Here is a 21,192-nt window from a genome sequence, read left to right as displayed (position 1 = left end):
TATAGGATCTTCAGTCAGGCTGCCTGGTGACAGTGTGGCTCCCACACTAAGTAACACAGTGACCTTGGGAAAATTAATTAAGCTCTCCTACTTCCCTGGATAAATGTGCCAAGAGGAATACACTGTTCTTGCCTTCTACATCTGAGACCCACAGCTACCTTTTTTATTTTTTTTTAAGACAAGATCTCACATAGCCCTGACTGATCTTGAACTTGAAGATGACCTTGAACTTCTGATTCTTATGCCTCTATCCCCCAAGCGCTGGAATTACAGGTATTCATCGGGTACCCCATTTATGTGGCACTGGGGGATCAAACCCAGGGCTTCGTGTAATCTATGCAAGTACTCTACCAACTGAGCCACACCACCAGCCTTATTGATTTCATCTAATAAGAGAAATATGGGCAAGGAGTTACCAGAGCAGACAGCCCAGGCATGGAGACATTTTGAATATTGCAGGTGATATAACTTGGCAAACTGAATCGTCAAAGATTAAAAAGAAAAAAAATAGCTTGGCACGGTGATGAACTCATAGTATCAGCATGTGAGTAAGGCAGAAGGATCTAGAACTCCAGGCCAGCCTAAGTCATGTAGGGCGTTTTAGGCCACCTTCGTCTATGACATCTTGTCTCAAAAAATAAACAATTAAAATTTTAATTATTTAAGTTTAAAACCTAAATTAAACTTAGAGCTTCCTTAGGGGGAAGTGACAGCAACCATGGAATAAGAGGTGAGGTAGAAGGGGAGGCTGAGACTGGCTCGGACTGGTTAAAGAAGTGTTATGTTAGGAGAATGACCCACTGAGCAGCCTGTCCTAGAACCTGAGAGCCATCTGGGCTGAATTGAAGGATTTAAGGAAGGAGTGAAGTAGTGAGATCTGTGTGTGCTAGAGGATGGCTTGCGGAGGTGAGTGGGTTTAGTCAAGGTAATGGCTCCTTCGTCTTCAGAAACTGTTGCCCTGGGGATGAGGAAGAATTGGGATCAGTCACATTTGAGGTAGGAAATCTGGCTCAGTGATTAAGAGCACTTGCTGCTTTTGCAGAGGACCCCAGTTCAGTTCCCAGCATCCACATGGTGGCTCACAGTCATCCCTACACCCAGTTCCTAAACATCCGAGTCCTCCTTCTGACCCCTGTGAGCACTGCATATGCATGGTGCACATACAGCCATGCAAGCCAAACACTCAGGCACATAAATAAATCTCAAACTAACTTTAAAGGCACATTTGAGGTAAGAAAACCAAGCATTCGGTAGGCCATTAGCATCAGTTAAAGGGGAAAGAAAGGAAGATGCGTAGTGCTTGTCTCCAACAGGTGATACTAAAAGACAGCAGAACCCTATGGCCTGTAATTGTCATTGGGCAAAATCTCCATCCAAGGTGGAATAAAATATTGGTCTGACTTATATTCCATCATGCTTCTCTGCATAGGGCCTTTCCTAGAGTCCCTCCTTCAGTTCTCATCAACTGAATTCTTCGATGGAAAGTTTCAGAATGACAAAGACGCTAAGCATGCAGGGTGAATTCAAAATCACTTTCAGCTCATCTTAATGTTTTCTTCAAAAGCCAGTGAAACACGTTGTACCCAGCCAAGCCAGCACACAATACTCATTTGTGAGGATGCGCTGAGATTCCCTCAGCGTTTAAATAAGAACAAACTTTCATTTAAAATTACTTTTGTGAGTTTTTTTATTGAGCTTAGAAGATCTGTTTTTTTTAAACAGAAAACTTCTGAATAGTTATTGAACATTCAAAATAAATATTAGAGCCATTTTGAGGCCCTTTGATTTTTGAAAATGGCTGTTTGTTTTATCCAAGGACCCTCTTTAACTAGACATGGCCCCTTGGAAAAACAGAAGAATGAAAAAAAAATCATACATGAGTCTCAAAGTATCTATTAGGAAGGCGGTGTTGAGAAAAGAACGGGACAGGGAGAGAGAAAGCAGGGCTCATACTCCAAATTCCTTTGCCAGGGGCTCAAAGACTGGAGACTCAAACATACGGCCATCTCCTTTTTATGCTCCTAGGATGTGGATTAACATCATAAAGCAACAGACTTCATCTCCAGCTCTTCCCTCCAAGACAGTCACACACTCCACCTAACCATACCTCCTTAGTCATGCTTCTGATAACACAGTGGTCTAGCCCAGAAATCTAATATTGTATATCTTACTGTGTGGGCCAAGTGTCTCCAGGTTCTTGGCCTTTTATTTAAGAATTGTTCCAGAGAAGCAAAGAAACTATCTTAAAAAGCAAAGCAATAGTGCAGATGAAAAAGGAAGATGCTCTGCCAATTGTGACACCAAGCCGTGTGAGTAAGAAGAGTACTCGGGGACCAGCTATTGTCTCTGTCTTCCTTTGCAGAGCTCAAGAAAAGGAGCTTGGATGTAAAGGAGCATAATGCCCATGTTTCTCTGCTTTGATCGACAGATCAGATTACATAAGACTGCTCACTGCAAATGCCCCTTCCTTTGATACACCAGATTTTAATAATATGCATGCCAATTATGTATAGGCACGAGGAGGCTAATTGTGTGTCCCTCCTAAGTTTACTCAGAGGACACAGTTTGTCTTATTATGGAACATGCAGCCTAGCCACTTCAGCCCAGATGGACTGATCTCCCTTGATTTCAGGATATGTTCTAGGACGTGTTTAAATAGAAAAAGGGCATTATCAGGGAGTTGCTAAGGGCAATAACATACTTCTGTTGTTTACATACATCCTGATGCCAACAAGTTACTTGGGTGCATTGTTAGGTGTGTGCATAACCAAACCAAGTGGACTCAGGTTGCTAAAATGATAAGACCAGCCACCATGTCTGCCTGCCTCATTAACTGTCCCCTTATATCTGCTTCTGATCCATGGTATTACATGGGGGGGGGGGAGGGGAGGTCAGGACAGCAAGAGAGAAAAGCTTTTCCGTTTGTTCAGCTGACTTATTGATACTTGACTCTTCTGTAACACATTGAAACTGGCCAAACAGATGGGGAATGCATTGCTTTCAAAGACAGCCCATGGTTTGGAATTGTGAAAGAAGAGAATATTATAGATTTCCTGTGTCTCTCACTTATGGGTCCTAATTCTTGTTGGAACCATTAAGAGCAAATTCAGCCCCTCTTCTGTGTGACAGAAATTCACATTAACCCCACAAGAATCTTGTGTTTCCTGGTGATCGCTTTTCCCTTATGGCTGACAGGCTTACCAGCCTCTCACTGTCCCTCCTCTGGGTTCTCCCATGGTGGCTGGGCTTATCATTTATTTTCCAGCTACTTCCACATCTCAAAAGTCCAAATGCCCAGAAAAGAATTGGGTTTCAAGTGGGGCAGGGGGATGATGCACACACCCTTCCTTGTATAAAGTTAGTTTCTGATTGCTCTATCACATTTTGGCTAAAATATGGATAAAACCTGTGGTTGCTACGTGCATTAGGCTACATCTACTTTTACCATTGACTTTTTGCGTCCTCAAATAATTTACCTTAATATATTTACATTATTAAGCTTCATACATCTCACCCATGGGATTTTTATGATCTTGAATCAGGACTCCCATGTACTTATCAAGTCTGTTGTATCATATCAAATTGTGCATCTTCCAGACTATTGGCAATTTGAAACTAGATAAGACCCAGGTCATTGAATCATTTACTGACACCATTTTACATATGGTGGTTAGTCTGGCTATAAATTCCCCTTTATTAATAGATCTAAGCTAAATCATCCAGATCATTTGCAAGGGTTCCAGGAGAGGATTCACTATACATCATGCTGAGGTCACACTTACTGTGCCCACACAAACTTACCAGCTTCCTGTTCTGAGTCTAATAGCTTGGTCATAAGTGGAAGTGAAATTAATCTGATAGTAACTGTTACCAATGAACCTATTAGCTGAATGAGCTCTGATATTGGAGAAGAGGGGGATACATGTTTATGTGCGTGTACAGGTGTGCGTATATGTAGTTCTCATGCCTGTGTAGCAAACCTACTCAACGATTTTTGAAAGATTGGAAAACTACCTGATAAAACATCTGAGATGAGACCCATGTTTGATTTTCTGGGAAAGTGGCTTAATTATTTTATACTTGGGAAGATGGCTTCCCTCTGCCCATTAGGACTCAAGACTACTGCCCCATAGTGAAGCTCTACTCTGTGTTCCCAGTTGGTTGGCTCCAGTTGACAGAAAATATATGCCTTGGGTACTGAACAAAGCTATGGACCTAGTCGACCCTCTCATGGTGAGATATTGCCACCTAAGTATGTCAGAGTGAGTGTCTGCCAGATCCAAAGCCAGATTCAAACCAACCAAAGCCAGTTTTTTCTTATGGGAATGGAAAGTGTCTCCATCAAATTCCTCTTAGTGTAATCATCATCATCATCAGTCCCATCTGCCACTGCAGCACTGGGATGCAGCTGGCGTCAAGTGCACTCAGGTGAGGTGAGAGCTCTTCAGCCACCTCCCAGAAGCCTTTGAAAGGGAAGCCCTAGTCACATGAGAAGGTCAAGTACCCTGACATCTCTGGGCTTCTCCAGATAGAAACAGCACTCTCCTGAATCAGTCCCCCCACCCCTGTGACTCCTCACCAGTGATCAGAGTAGTCTGAACCTGAGAGTCAGAGCTGTGCTGCAGCACATGCGCAGAATGATGTTGCCTCTCTGGGTAGCGCTGTAGAGGGGGAAACTGGGAGGATTCTAGATATTTTTGAAGGGAGAAATGACATGACTTGCAGATGTGGGAGGGTGAGAGGAGAGGAGGAATACAGATACAGTGACAATTAGATTTTTAACTTCAGCCCCTGGGAGGTTTTGCCACACTAAGATGGAAAGGGCTGGGTAGGAAGGCTGGGGTAGGCGAGGGACATGAACTCCATTTGTAGAGGACTATTAAGATGGAGGTGCCTGTTAGACAACTTGCTAGGGGTCTGAAAACGACATTGGATGTATGAATCTATAGTGGAAGGAGGAAAACAGGCTATATATCTAAGTATTAGAACTAGTTAATATCCTATTAAACCAGAGAACTGGATAAGAGAGTGCTGAGAACTTCTATCATTGACCACAAAGAACATTGCACATGTGTGATGTTAGTTACCTTGTCCATTCCTGCGGTCAAGGAAAGTTCTTCCTTAAGAAGAACTAGACCCAGCCAGTATCCTTTGAGAACATGTCATATGGGGGGAAGCGTGGGCTGATGCCAGCCTCCTCCGCCACTGTGTGCGGGCTGCAGGTTCACTTGTGTCCCAGCACCAGCTCAGAAAGTGTCATCCTCCAGGCACACTTCCAGTGCAATTAATCATGTTAGTACCTATAAATAAAGTGCAACCAACAGTTACTTTAACAACGCATGCTAATTATCATCAGGATTGTCACTAAAAGGGCTCTCTCTCGCTCTCTCTCTCTCCCTCTCCCCCTCTCTCTGATTTATGCCCATTTTGCCACGTCTTGGGGTTATATCAGGAATATAGTTGGAGTATCTGAGAAGAGGGGATGAGCAGATCATTATTAACAGAGGCCATGTTACAAAAACACCAGTTTTGTCCCTCAATATAATTGTGGCTGAAGATAAAGTACACCCAGAAGGGATCTTGTAACTAGAATTGCCTTTTTTTTTTTTGAAAGGGGCACTTTAAACATTGGAGTTTCTTGGTAATCCTGTCACACTGAAGAATAGTATACTGACAGGAAAAATAGACAGGAGGCCAGGCATTCCATAGCCTTGAAGCGCATTGCCCCTCAACTGTGCGCCTTGGCTCTGTTTCCCCAGTGCTGGGGTTACACATGCTTTCACGTGGGTTCTAGGGATCAGTCTCTGGTCCTCATGTTCGCAAGGCAAGGACTATAGCACCTGAGCTACCACCGCAGTCCCTATGTGTTATTTAACTTTCATTATTATCAAATCTGTGTTGAGATATTAATTTTCCCGAAGGAGCTGAGAAGAGCTAACTGAGAAGTGACACAGCTTATCTAAGATTAACTAGGCAGCTGAGGCTTTAATGGAGTTTCCATCAGTCACACTGTATGTTTAAGCTTCAGGAACTTTTAAATACAAAGATATAGACTACTTATTTTTAATGCCCTTATTAAGATCGTTTTGTTTAAATTTGTCATCTAATACCTTGCTTTTGATTTCTGTTAGATCTCTCTCTGACCCTCATCCCCTTCCTGGATTTACTCATCTGTTTTCAACTATTAACTCTTTTCATATACTGATATTATTAACTCATGCTTTTCATTTTTTAGCCACAAACTCCTTCTATTATTTCAGTTCTTTCTTTGGAGTATGTAGTGCACATCCTTAACATATATAAGTCAACTTAAAGTGGTGTTATTCCACTCTTAGGTCATGCAAAACCCACACCGGTTTAGTCTTTTGTCTTCTAGTGAGTAGCATCAGTAAAATGACAGTTTTTATAATATTTAGTTATTAATCCTAGGAATGACTCCAACAACTAACTCAGGTTACATACCCAGCCTTTGTCCCAACAAAACATAGGGGAGTGAATATTGTGGTTAGCATAGTTTCCTGCAGCCCCCTACTAGGATGTTGTGAAGTGGGAAAGGAATTCACTAGGGGAATTCAGGGAGAACATAAAAATGCACTGGCTAGCCAGAAAATGCAAACTAACGTTGACCACTCCGGGGCACAGTCAGAAAAAGACTACAGATTGGCAGACAGAGAACTTACACTCCTGAGAATTTCCCAGTGTACCTTGCTGGCGGTGCTGCACTTGACCACACAAAGCAGGAGCCAATGAGGCATTTCTCTGAGTGGCATTTCCCTTCCCCTTGTATCCTCCGGGGCACTCAATACCAGGGCTTTCAGAACCAGTGATACTCCTGTATTCTGATTCTGTCTGTCTGAAAAAGAAGGCAGCCATCGCACCATTTGTTTATATTTGACTCTCCTCAGCATTCCAGAAAATGTACCAAGAATCTCGTCAATCCTATATACATCATTTGCTAAACCCTAGAACAAATCACATTTTGGAATAAGTAACTGAAGCTCACCTATGTAATGTTTTTGCAGACACCAGTAACAGATCTGAGTCCTCAATCAGAAGTTTCTCTAGATTGTGTCGAATGTCCTCTAAGGAGCGTATTCACTTCTGGTTGGGAGGCGTTGATTCAAGGGAGTGTCCACACACACAGAGATCCACGGGTTCTGGATCCCAAACCTGTATCAGTTGATAGGGAAAAGCAACATTACCATCAAATGCGGTGATCTCCTAGCCCCTCGAGGGATGATGGCTCTGAGTTCCCTATTGCAGATTCAGCCCTAAGACTCTGGGAGAACAATGCTGAACTTATAGCCAAAAAAGGTGCTCTCAGATTAAGGAAATGAGGGATGGGGAGATGACCCAGTGGTTCAAAAGCACTTGTTGCTCTTGCAGAGGACACAGGTTCAGTTCTCAGCATCCACGTGGTGGTCCACAAACCCATCTCTAATTCCAGTTCCAAGGGACCAGTGCATTGCTCTCTTCTGATTTCCATGGATACCAGACACATGGTGGATATATATATATTATATATATATATATATTATATATATATCCACACATACACACAGGCAAAACACATGAATAAAATGAAATAAATATAAAAGAGTAAGTGAACAAATGATGAATGGATGCATGCTCTAATGGTTATTGACAGTGGCACTCTGAGGAAGAGTGGCATTAGATGGTGTATATGGGACATGCAGGTGGGGAGGCATCAGTTCCCCTGGAGCTGTGAGCCTCCTGATATAGGTGCTGGGAATTGAACTCTGGCCCTCTATATGAGTAGAATGCACTCTTAACCACTCAGCATCATCTTTATGCAATTATTTTATAGATAAATACTCCAATAAGTAAAATTTTAGAAAATGTAGACACACTGATTTCTTTTTTTGAGGCATGGTCTCATGTAGCCTAGTCTGCTTTTGAAGTCCTTATGTGGCCAAGGAAGACTCTAAATCTGATCCCCCTGCCTCTACTTCCCACGTGCTGGGAGTATTCCACCATCCCTGGTTTATCTGCATGCTAGACAAGTGCGGAGCCACATCCCAAACACACAAGATTTCTTTTTAAATCACTTGCAGATCAAAAACATTTGCTTTGATAAATGATTTGTTTAACTTACATGTTTTTAAAGATACAATCGTGGATTTTAGTCTGGGAGTTTTGTTGTTTCCTTTCAAATCATGAGTACACAGCTTTACAAAAGAAATATTTGTGAATGAGATTCATGGTGGGAAAAAAACACAACTCCACATACTTAGTACAGAAGGAATCTGACATTTCACATTTAACTACGTGCCTGGAAAGCCAGGAGTAGGAAGAGTCTATTTCCCATTGCAAGTCTTTCAGAGTGAGGTACACAGTGTGAGCCCTCAGGAAATAGATGCTGAAATAATTGATTATGGAACCTTCGTGGGCATGATTTTGGCCACTTTTAGAATTACTTTCTCAAATTGGGATTCTCTGGGCAGGATGAAGTAGGACAAGAGAGCAAGGTACTGTGGAAAAGGATAAAAGAATTCAAGGACACAGGGGTGGAATGGGTATAGAAAAAGAGAAGGTTGGGCTCCTGCAGAAGTGAGCACAGCGCCACACAGCAACAAGAACCTGGCGTTTGTGAAACCTCACTCCCATGCAGTGCTCCCCAACATCTTACCACAGGGAAAGGTCTGGCCACCCAGGTGTCCTAGGGCCAGGGCTCCAGAAACCAGGACGGACTGGGCTGCAAGGTGATGTGATTTATTTGCATGAGTCAGGCGATGCTTGAAGACACAGACCAATCCATCTGCCTTAGCTACCAAACGGATCCCTTTGCCTCCTCCTCCCGTGGCAGCAGTCAAGGCAGGAGGTTGGCAAGGTGACCTTCCATAGCTGAATCTGTGCTTCTAAAAATAGAAACATCCTCCAAGAATCCAGACGGGGAGGGGAGGCTGTGGATGTTAAGGGCTAGAACCCAAGTCCCCAAAGCATTGTCAGTATGAAACCATATTAATTAGACACGGGCACCCAGATCTATAACCTCGGGTGTCTCACAGAAATTGAAACTAAATGAACTGACTTTTTTTTCCCTCTTCCTAGTTACACTCTCCTGGGCTTTAAGAAAAAAAGAGAAAGAGATTCATATTTTTTGACCTATTTGGATTGGCTGTACATTGCCCAAGGAGATGTCTTCCCCAGTATCCCAGTAGAGGAAATGGGAGCTCTTTGAGACAAAGATGGGATGTAGCTAAGTGGGACCTTGAGGAGCAGACAGCAGGGCTTCCTAAATTCTGGCTTCTGAACTTTTCTCCCTGCATGGGTACTGTGCAGGACTAGGTTTGTGTCCCAGTGTGTCCAATTATGTGGGAATATGAGGTCAGGGGCTGCTATTACCATGACTATGCAGTATTCTTGTCCAGAGTTAATGAGGGACTAGAAGATTCTTTGAGCTCATGGAACCACCTGCTATTGATCTACAGAGGTTATTTGCAGTATTATACACATGGCAGTGCAGAGTATGGGGGGAGACTGGGCTCCGCAGGAGTGTGTGGGGATAGTGTGGCTCATTTGAGGGCTCTGTGTAGAGGGGCAAGCATAGCGTTAGAGTGAAGCCCTGCTGGAAAGACCACAGAAAGCCAAGTGGGGTTGTGAGCAGAATCTCTGAGCTCTGCTGGAGTGATCAGCCCCAAGAGGCTCCTTTTGCATGGCTTTGTGCTGAGAACTATGACTCTCACAAACATGAGTAGAGTCACATAGAGGGCCACTCTGGGAATGCTGTGGAGCCTGTATGAGGTTGTACGTGCGGGTTGTGTGTGTGGTGGTTTTCTTTGGACAGCCTCCTCCACTTCTGCTACCAACAAATGAGTTGTGCTTCCAAAGATGTAGAGCCACCCCAGTACAGGGGTGGGGTTTCTGTGTCATGAGCTGAACCAAAAAAGCAAAATGTGTCCTTTCTAACACTGCCCTGCAGCTGAGCCTCCTGCACGTGGGCTGAGGATACTTTCTAATGCTTTGCTCTGTGCTTTTTGAACAGGATAATGTGGATCTGGGCGAGCTTATGTTTTCACTCTGCTATCTTCCAACGGCTGGCAGGCTGACCATCACCATCATAAAAGCAAGGAATTTAAAGGCGATGGACATAACAGGAGCATCAGGTGGGACATTCTTCATCTGGTTCTGATTCAGCACATTATCAAGTTCCTATTATGGTACCCTGGGTCTGGATCGCCTAGGTTTAATCATGTTCCTACCACGTCTAAGCGCTGCATGACCTTTAATGAGTCACTTAACCACTCTAGGCTTCAAATTCCTATCTGTAAAGTGAGAGTATGAATAGTATCTGGCCCATGGAATTGTTGTATGATTACCTGAATTAACGTGTATTAGATCATAAAAGCGTACGATATATTAAGATGCTACATGATGTAACTAGACTCTTGAGCCTTTCCTTTGCCGTAATTGGGACTCAACCTACAGTTTACATATTCTGGAGTGGTCTACCCATTTAGGCCTTCCCTCTGACATCATTATCTTAGGCTCATTGAAGACTAGAGACAATTCTGACTCCTTACAGATATGAAGTAAAGCTTGTGGGGTTTTATTTTTTTTTCAGTGAACCAAACATATACCTTTACATTGTAAACCCTGATACAAAATGTCTCATTGTGCAGTTCATACTACACACATTTATATCAGTTTTGGCCACGTGGTCACTATCACATAGAATACTGGCTCGTAGTCACTGAATTCAAAGAGCCTGAGATATAATATAATGCATTCTTTTGTTGTTGCTGGGATGTGCACTTTTGCATTTTAGTGTGTGTGTGTGTGTGTGTGTGTGTGTGTGTGCGTGCGCGTGTGCGCGCACGCACGCACGCACGTGCCTGCGCCTATGTGTATGGGTATCTGTGTATGCACGTAGATATAAGGACCAGAGGTCAGCCTTTGGTGTCATTCCCCATGAATCACTTCTCACTAGCCCTTCACTACTGTTCAGCCCTGCATCTCTGTGCCTAACTACATGATGCCCTCCCTGGTTCCTCAGCCCTTCTGGAAGGTATTTCAAGCCAGAGGAGCTGTACTTTTTTTTTCCCCCTTGATTAGAAACAGCCTGGAGTATAGAACATAGAAAATATCAACGCCTTGGGGTAAATGCCATCCCTGACTTTGATTTCTGAGAAAGGTTCTCTCATTGAGACCTGGGCTCCATGGTTAGGCTATGGCTGCACAGGAAACGCCAGGGTTCCCTTTGTCTCTACTTCCCTTGCACAGACTGGGATTACGAGTGCATGTCATCCACCATGTGCAGGCATGTCCATGGAAGGTAGAATCTCACTCCAGTGTGACGCTTGTTACTGACTGACATTTACTCCATCATGTTGATATATTCTGTCCTATACTCCTGGCTGGTTCTAAGCAAGGGAAACAAAACCCAAAAAAGGATACAGCTCCCCTGGCTTAAAGTACCTTCTGGAAGGGATAAGGAGTCAGGGTAGCTTGTAGTTAAGTAGAGCGATACAGGAATCCCTTTTGAGCTGCATGGTACTGAGAGGCTAGTGGGACCACAAGTGCCCCCTCCAGAAAGCAGTGTCACCTGTCAGTCTGCCTTGGTTATGCTATAAATGTCTCATCCACTCTCATCCTGATTAATGAACAGCTTCTCCCTTTGCAAACACATTTCCAGGAGTCCCCAGTACTTAAGGCCATTCATGCACACAGGCTGCCCCATTTTCTAGGAATTAGAACTTATAGAACTAGAAGCATGCCCCTGCTTAAAGGCCCAGTCTTTAAGCAACAATTTTCATGGGTAGCTCAGAGTTGGGATACTGAGTCTTATCTCCCACTCCTTGGAGATGTCTGACTCTCTTACTTTCACAGTCAGGCTGGTCCTGAATTCTGGTTGGCATATTTTATAATTTGGTAACAGATGTTTACACCCTATTTTTAAATTTCATGAATTCTGAGGAGACAGTGTCCTGTGCTTTTTCTTGAATGAATAACTTAATTGTTCTAAGTAGTCACTGCCCACATCACATATCACATGAATTAAAATCCTCAAACTCTAGACTCCAGACAGAGAAGGGGAGGCTTCCTACACTGGCCACACATTCCCAGCATCTCTGTGTGTCCTCACAGTGCCCTGTTTTCATGCCTGTGCAGATCCCTACGTGAAAGTCTCACTGATGTGTGACGGCCGGAGACTGAAGAAGAGGAAAACCTCCACCAAGAGGAACACGCTTAATCCCGTTTACAATGAAGCCATAGTCTTCGACGTCCCTCCTGAGAGCATCGACCAGATCCACTTGTCCATAGCTGTCATGGACTATGACCGGTGAGATGTCAGGAGCTCTTTCTCTGTGCAGCCTCACTGTTGTTGGGGCAGGATGGGCAGATTAGGGAGCAGCCACATGAGCAACCATATTAGGGAGCTCAGCTGGGGTCCCAGGATAGTGACTGAAAGGGCAGCATGTGGGAAGCAGGCTGACAGGGAGTCACATCATCCAAACCATAGTGCAGAATCCTGTTACTATAGTACTTCTAATATGCTCATCTCTCCCCTCCCCCTTTCTTATCTTTCTTCTCGTCCATCTTCCCACATGCTACCCTTCCCTTCCCATCTCTGCACACTTCCTGATATCTCTCTATGAAAAACTACAGCCCCACAGGTCTTGTTTTTCATTGAGCAGTTCTGACTCCTTTAGTGGAAACACAGAATGACTACTTTAGCCACGCCACCAACGTTTCTAAATATATAACTTCGATCTTTTTTTTTCCTTCTTGCACTGTTTAATAAAGATCATTTCCATCCACTTAAGTCTGAAAGCAAACACAGAAATGTTCTCTTGAAAATGCTAGAATCAGTATGGATGGCAGGGTACATTAAAATGTATAAGATGCTAGACTTTTTAATTAATACAGCACAGAGGAGATATTTATAGCCTGCATTGTAGCCAATTGTGTATTTAAAGGACAGATTTGAAAAACAGTCATTTTAATATGCAAAGGAAGTACCAACAGGGAATTATACATGTTGAACCAGTCATTAGACTGAAATGCAAAGTCTCTTTTTAATTAGAAACCTCCCACGTGGTCTGGGCACAATTATAAAAGAAAAAATCAGTCTGACTTCTAATATAATCTTACAAATATTATTTGTAGCTAAAAATGTTTCCATCCACCTCTGAAATGTCAGCACAGCAGCCTCAGTGACCTCAATGCTTTCCAGTAGATCCCAACACAAAGCATGCCTTGTCTTCTGACACAGTTGCCCCTGATTGTGGCAGCCCATGCTGGGCACAGACCTTGCCCTGGCTTCTCTGGACACATACAACACCAGAGTGCCAGGTCCCAGGAGGGGATGCTGCCCACCAGCTGTGGAAGGCTAGGGTAGCACTTCCTGAGCTATTGCCAAGGTTCCTGCATCAACAAATCTGATTATGTGATCTCTGCATCAATTCAATTATTAGTAAACTCGTCACAGTGGCCTGGGAAAACCCATGGCAGTTTGCATAGGGCCTCTGCAGGCATCTGATTTTAATGAGCACAGGCTTAACTGCCCCAGACAGTCCATTCCCACCTCTCCTCCTCCTCATGCAAATAGAATAGAAGCCATTTGTCTTTTCAAGGAGGAAAGGGAGGTTATCATGAAGAGTCCAAGGATGGACCCCAACCTTCCAGTTATTTCAAGGGACTTCCCCCTGTCCCCCACCCCCAAAGGAAAAAGTAAAATGACTCAACCCAGAGAATACTCACAGAAAGTTTGAGCCCTAAGTTTAAGGAGCTGGGTGTCTATCACAGTTAAAAACTCAAGTTGGCTCCAAGAACCAAAGCTGAGCGTAGAAAGAGAAGATGATGGCAGCAGTCTCTAGTGAAACAAGGAGCAAGGAGACCCAGGAGCCCTCCCCGCCGGCCTTCACCTCACCATCCTCAGTTGCCTCTTGTGGGAATTTGAGTGGGTTCTACATTACTCCTCCCTAAGGGTTCCTTTTCATTCTGTAAGTCTGGAAGCCTGCTTAGCCTTCAGAACCAGAAACAGTATCATGAGCAAATCAAGTTCTTTGAGCAAAGGTTGTCACGGCCAAATGAACTCATGCCGACATTAGGAAGCTTAGATACAGTATTGACCTAGTATACTAGATCTTTCTGATGTTTAGTTTGGATTGTAGTTTTTAATTAGAGAAGTAGTTGATAGCCCACCGCTTCTGAACTTCCTCCACCCATCTGAGTTGTTGCTTTCACTCAGTGGTTCTCAACCTTCCTAAAGCTGTGACCCTTTAATACAGTTCCTCATGTTGCGGTGACCCCAACCATAAAATTATTTTGTTGTACTTCATGACTGTAATCTTGTTATGTATCGTAGTATAAATATCTGATATGTAAGATACATGACGCCCCCTCCAAGGGGTCATGACCCACAGGTGGAGAACTGCTGCTTTTACTTCAGCATACCAAAATTTTAAGAAAAAACTGTTGTGGCCCATTTTCACAGTGTAGGTCACAATGAGGTCATTGGCGTGTGCCAAGTAGGAAACGAGGCTGAGCGGCTGGGCAGAGACCACTGGAGTGAGATGCTGTCATATCCTCGGAAGCCCATCGCACACTGGCACTCTCTGATGGAGGTAAGACCTACCCCGACGTGTTCCACTCTGTAGATGACATGTTTTGCTGTTGAAATGCAGAGCTGTGAACAGCACAAATGTGCCAGGCTCTTCTATCCCCAGCACTGTCCCTGGTGACATTTCCCAGGGCACTTATGCCTTGCACAGGATATTCTCTCCACCAGCCTAGGACATTTGGATCAGGGACATTTTTATTGTCTTTTTTAAAGGATCAGTATTCTCTGACTCCATGTTACAGCTTTGAGTTGGCTTTTGGGGGGCATCTGGATGAGACAGAGAGAACCCTCAATTTTAGAACTGCCTCTGGTTCTAGTCTGTAAGTCTTATGTTGCTTAATACTAGGTTCAGGTTTATTTAACCAAATAACAAAGCACAAAACAACAATGTGGAGAAAGTAAAATTTCTCTTCCCTACATCCAGCAAGTCCAAAGGAAGACAGTGTGGCACCATGGTCAACAGAAGCCTAGAATTCTCCCATCTTTCAGCTTAAGTGTCCCAGAAGTTACCTCATTATGCAGTATTGCTACTGAGCTCAAACCCATCATATCTTTCATGCCACAAAAATGTGGAGCAAGGCGAAGGGTCGAAAGAACACAGAGCATTTCTTTCAGGGTTCTCTTTGAGATTTTCCAAGATGGTGGTTCTTATATGCAATACAGGGCTTTGGAATTGTCTACTTTCAAAGGAGAGCAGTAAATATCTTCTTTTAATTATGTACCTAACTAGAAGTAGGGTTTTATTTGCAATGAAAGGTAGCATGCATCCTGGCTGTCATCCTGCACCTGTCTCTCATCCACTCACTCCTCTGTCTCCTCATGCATTCTTCAGTGTGTCTCTGCTTATTGACTCATTTACGTTGGCATTCTCTCAGCACTGATTTTCACTGGATCACATGCCAGGAAGACACATGAAGCACACCTGCAAATGAGAGGCCGCTTTCTTTGTAGCTCTTATAGAGACTGCAGGACAGACTTTTTTTTTTTTTTTTTTTAACACATAAATGTCTTTGCCTATTGGTGGTGCTCATGCAAGGGCACACATGTGGAGACTGGAGGACAACTTTTGGGAGTTGGTTTTCTCCTTCCACTTGGTGAACCCCAGAGCCTGAACTTGGGTCATTGAACTTGGAGACAAGTACCTTAACTCACTGACCAGGGTGTATGAGATGGAGTGTGAGTCATTAAAGTGCGTAGAGATAAGCTTTGTGACTCAGAGGATGAGCTAACCAGACACATGGGGCGGGGCTCATTGAGGTTACAGGAGACTGGAGCTGCTGGGAATGAGAACCCCAGATAGCAAGCCAGGGTCAGTGACCAAGGGTATGTGGGTTCCAGGCAGAGAACTTTCCTCTGTTCTTACAGTGTAGGCAGCTTCTCCATGCATCAGCTCCCCGAAAGCATAAGAGATCACTGTCCAGTGTGGGTGGTTCCTGTGCCCTTGGCAGTGAGGTAAGTATGGTGGAGTAAACATGCAGGCGATTGTAGAGGAAGAGAGGCTCCAACCCAGGACAAGGGGATGCCTCCTTTGAAGGAACAGTACAGAAAGGCACTAGTTATATTCACTGATAGACCAGAGTCCCCGAATTTGCAGACCCCTGAGCATATATCTCTGCCTCTGGGCCATAGAAAGCAAACCTCTCTTCTGAAATCAAAATTAATCCCTAAGGGAGACCCCAAGACCTGAGAGCCACTTGAGAAAGATCCAGGGAAACTCTGCCTCATTTCCTCAGCTCCCAGCGGAAGTCACAGAGCACCCCATATGTAGGCTTAGTAAACTCCCCAGGGATGCCACTGGTGAGTGGCAGCGGGAGCCATTGTAATCTACCTCCTGGACCCTTCACAGTCACTTTCTGCTTTAAATTCTCCTTTGTGATCCTAAGTGTCAAAACTCTGTGACAGGTAACAGGAAAGGAGAAAGGTCTACAGGGGCTGGGGAATGAGCCCTGAACCAAGCAGAACTTTGTGGCCTTGGCACACAGGAACCCTTGGCAGGGTGTGGGCTTCTTCCATGTTAGAGATAAGAAAGTCACACAACTTTGGTCCCTGGGAGGTGCTCCTTAAACCCTTAGCTCCCAGCTCTTTGCAAGTCTGTGTTCAACAGTTACATAAGTGAGAAATAAACGTCTTGAGGGTTAAAGTAATGAAACTTGGGAGTCATTTGTACAGTGGCTAGAACTACTTCAGCTAATACAATGGTCGTGTCTCAGTGGTTGCAAGGGAACTAAGGAAATGAAATGCCTGTGTCCCTGATATGAAAGGCGAGCGAAGCTGCTCCTTCTCTGCAGCCTCTTGCCTGTTTTGTGAAGTCACGTCCTGAACTATGGCCCCATCTCCAGAGGGGAAATGCTGCCTTCCCTTTTAAAAATAAACATGCAGCTGGCAAAATTAGGGCAATGGTACCAGATGAGATTAAAGAAGGTGGGTGGTGGACCGTGCTTTGTCAGCCACTCTGGATGGAGGCGGTCACAGGCAGTGCTGGGAATTGAGTATACTGGAGTTGGGTGGACCTAGATTCACCGCTGTGAGCCACATGCTGGTTGACTGTTCTTTACCTTTGCTTTTTCTCATCTGTAAGTTGTCGTAACTGCCTGTCTCTCATGGGCAGTTGTAAAGATTACAGTTTTTAAGGGGATGAGTGGGTTGAGATGGGGTTTCATGTAGCCATGGCTAGCCCTAAGCTTGTTATATAGTGGAGAATGAGCTTCTAAATCCCCTTGCATCTCATAGGTACTAAGACTATAGGTATTCACCACCACACCCATTCTACACTGCACTGGGGGTGGAACCTAGGTATTTTTACTGCTGAGCAAGCACCCTATGACTGAGCTATATCCCCAGCATAGATCATCAAGTCCATGATAGATCGTCTATGAGAAATACCACTCCATGGCTGGCACCTAACCAGTGCTCAGTAAAGTTTTCACTACTGTATGTCCTACATTCTGATAGGTCTCTGTGTGTCATCATGGAACTCTGTAACATAAGGAAATAACACCCATGTTGGTTTTCATGGCAACAGCTAGGAACCCCAGTGAGCATCATCCCAGGTTAGAAGAGTGGCTTACTCAGCACTTAGCTGGACATGGGCATGCAGATTTTTTTGTTTTGTCTTTGGAGACACAGTTTGTCTGTGTAGCCCTGGCTATTCTAGAAATTTCTCTGTAGACCAATCTGGCCTCGAGTTCATAAATCTGCTTGCCCTAGCTTCCCAAGGGCTGGAATTAAAGGCATAGGCCACTATCACCCAACTCAGGTATAGAGATTTAAGGTCTACCCCCTTCCCCTTTAACTCGATTGTAAAGTTAACCTGCTATTATGTTCTCTTAAATTAAAAAAAAAAAAAGAGTGTGTGTGTGTGTATGTGTGTCAGCATATATATATTATGGGGCACCGAGCATGCTTCATAAGAATGAGAATGAGTTGGGCTTTAGTGTGAGAGGAGGTTGGCCTGACAGAAACGCCATTCTGCTAGGGACTAAGGGACTAAGTTATAAATGAACACTTACTCCAGTAGAGACCTGGCTATCTACTCCAGGTTATAGCAAACATACCCTGACATTGCCAGGGTAGGTAGCAGATGGAGTCTTCAGAACCAATGAATTAAAAAATCCGTTTCTCTCTCTGGGATTTGGCATGGCTTCACTGCATACCCAAAGGTCAGCCAGTGCCTTCCTCTTTACTCTTTATAATGTCATTAGCTCAGAAAGCTGTGTAAGCTCTCCCAGAGCAATTTAACCTGGGACTTGGAGGTAAGAATGTCCCTTCTGTAGGACTGCAGGAGACCAGAGTGCTAAGGGCTTTCTTATCACAGCATCTTCCTCTGTGCATCCAAGATAAGATGGTGTTGATCTGGTCATATCATCACACCTTCCTCACCCTCCTAACAGTCGAGTTGACCTACTTCCCAAGCCTCAGGAGAGAAGCAGGCAATAATAGTTCAGATTTTGCATAGCTCCCCTGTGAAGTGCTTTGTAATATCTGGATTAAGACTTAGAATTATGGGAAACCAGATGTAGATGCCATTTGTTTAAATCATGCTTTACTTTACTGAGATGATAATGACAGATAATCCAATAAGAATATATGGCAAAGTTCTTATCAGGATTCATATAATATAATAATAACCCCATTTATATACTTATAACACATACATACATACATACATACATATATAAAGTTTTCTGGTTTATCCCAAGTTTGAAACCCTATGATCAGATGGATTGAAGCAGGAACTAAGTGCAAAAGTGGCCCCTGGACTAATATGAGCCACGGGAACAAGAGGTTCCATATATGTGTGTGTGTGTGTGTGTGTGTGTGTGTGTGTATGTGTATTCCACATTTATATATATAATATCAATCCAATACTAGGATGCTCAGTGTGGATTCATACTCTCCTAATGTCTAGCCTTTGTACAGACATTTGCATCAGGCCAGAAAGGCTTTGTACACGCGTGTAAAGATCACCTGATTAACCCTGCTGCACCCTTCCTCCCAAACAGTCCAATAGCACAGGACGTACTATAATGACCAGAGTCGTCTATGTACTACACAGGCTCAGTAAAGCTATAGTTTATTTTTTCAGGGTTAAAGCTATAAATTTAATCCTGTGAGGAACCTAAACCAAACGTCAGTTATGGAGTCTTGCCTCAGTGTTGCATCAGTGCCCTGTTTAAAACATTTCTAGATACTTCCTATCTAGTGTTCAACAGAGCCCACTTGGAGTCTTGAATCTACACATTCCCAGGAGAAAACATCTGATTTCCCAGGCTAGGTCAAAAAAAGGTAATTAGTAGCCCACTCCATCAATAGTATAAGGACGATAGTTCTTGAGAAAGGTACCAGCAAGACAGGAAAACTCAACAGAGTGATCATGGCTGCTGCCCAAAGGTGCAGGTTGCTTAAATGCTCTGAGCAAGTTGCCCTTCACCACAGAGGCAGGCGCAAGGAGCAGCGAGGAGCAGTTTTCAAGGAAGGATGTAAAGGAATGGGTGCACAGAGCTGGAGGAGCCTGGGTGCTATCACACACCTGTCTAGTTACCCACTGACCTCTTGTCCCTGTGGCTCGTGTTAGTCCAGCGGCCACCTTTGCACTTAGTTCCTGCCTCAGTCCATCTGATCCTAGGGTTTCAAACTTGGGGTAAACCAGAATCACTACTTCCTGCTCCCAGGCTTTCTCCTTCTGGGACTTGGTGTAGCTTCAGTGCAGACCCAAAGATAACCTATAAGAAATGCAACTCCACAGATTGTATCTAACTAGTGCTCAGTAAAATTCTTATGATTATTGTGTTCCCTACATTCTGATGGGTCACTGTGTGTCCTCATGGGACTTTGTCAAAGGCTGCCTGGAAAATCCCTTTCTAACCTAGTATTAGTCTTCTCTACCTATGAATTATGTCCCAGATGTCAAAGTGCTCTCTAATGTAAACATGTAAAGGAAATGTTTAGAGACGTGAAGTGTTTCTTTTCCCTCAACAGGGCTCATCTCTATGATTTTTTTTTCTGTGAGAGACTGATTGTTGACTGTGTTAACTGCCTCCAGTTTGTATTAATTCAGTGCATGGGATATGATTCATAGATATTGGAAGATCAACCCTGCTCACATAGGTAGTTAATATCTGACGAGTTTGAGAAAGAATAAAAGAAGTGTGTAATGGAATCAACTGAGTTCCTTTTGTGTAGAAGATGCAGAATCTCCTTTCAATAGAACCCAAAGTAGAAGAGGGCAAGGTTTAAAAGTTACTGAGAGTGAATCTGTAGCACGCGTTTAAATGGAGCTTCTTAGTCGCTGCAAGCTTTTGATTACTTCTCCATTAAGAAGTGATCAGAAATCATTTCCTCCATCCTTCCCATTAATCAGCCAATCACCATGGCTTTACATATTGAGTACAACTAAGATAATATTCAGAACTGAGAGTCCTTAGTAAAACATGAGACTCCCCTTGAGCTGATATGGTTGACTGGGTCCTAGAGTACTTGGTACCTGCTTTCATAAGAGAGAGGTGACACGCAGATATCCCAGAGGCCAGCAGCAGTAGCCCAAGTGAGAACTATTTGGGAAATGAGTTGGCCTTTCTTACCAGGAAAATATTTTAGTTCCAGTTTTAAACAACAGCATGATTTGATGTATCATCTGTGGAAATAAAAGACGAGGAAAAGCATGGGATTTGGGGGCTGCTGGGAAGGACCTGCCTTTGGAGTTTCCTGGACTGTGTTTTGATGGTGGGATGCAGCAGAGCAGTGTCCATGCGCACTTAGGGAGCCCCTGAGCTGAACTGGCTGCAGTGAATATAAAGAGGTGCTGCGTAGTCCTGATAGGAAACCAGCAGCCCACCTGTTCGAGCCTGTTCCAAGGGACGGTAAGTGGTCCGAAAACAGTTTGGATGAGTGGGCAGTCAGTGTTAGGGAAACATTGTGTTTCCAGCTGGGGGAAGGAGTGGTTAACAAACTCAGCACAATTGAGACTTTCACAAGAAACTCCTTCTTCCTACATTAAACTATCTGTACAGAAAGAGAGGACACTAAGTATTCTCTCATTTTCAGAAAAGATACAAATCCAGACTTCCTCAAAGGTCTGTAGAGACGGGAATCATGCAAAGCACAGA

The 21,192-nt window shown here is 43.9% G+C and overlaps 1 protein-coding gene across 3 annotated transcripts in view; it reads left to right on the top strand.

Moving 5' to 3' along the window:
* The window catches only part of Syt9 (synaptotagmin 9), a 170,485-nt gene that overhangs the window by 110,015 nt on the left and 39,278 nt on the right, over nt 1-21,192 (top strand). For 2 of the 3 annotated variants that reach the window (XM_021167917.2, XM_085841429.1), the window contains exons 4-6: nt 10,007-10,127; nt 12,133-12,304; nt 14,462-14,591. In XM_021167917.2, coding sequence (XP_021023576.1) covers nt 10,007-10,127; nt 12,133-12,304; nt 14,462-14,591 — 423 coding nt within the window. Of the gene's footprint in view, nt 1-10,006; nt 10,128-12,132; nt 12,305-14,461; nt 14,592-21,192 lie in introns of those variants that run through there. The other variant, XM_085841428.1, reaches the window with a different exon arrangement.

This window comes from Mus caroli, unplaced genomic scaffold (genome assembly GCF_978045245.1).
Source record: "Mus caroli unplaced genomic scaffold, Mus_caroli_1 scaffold_8, whole genome shotgun sequence".
NCBI classification, from domain to species: Eukaryota; Metazoa; Chordata; class Mammalia; order Rodentia; family Muridae; genus Mus; species Mus caroli.
Note: the sequence above shows the minus strand (reverse complement) of the source record. Positions and strands in the feature narration are given on the sequence as shown.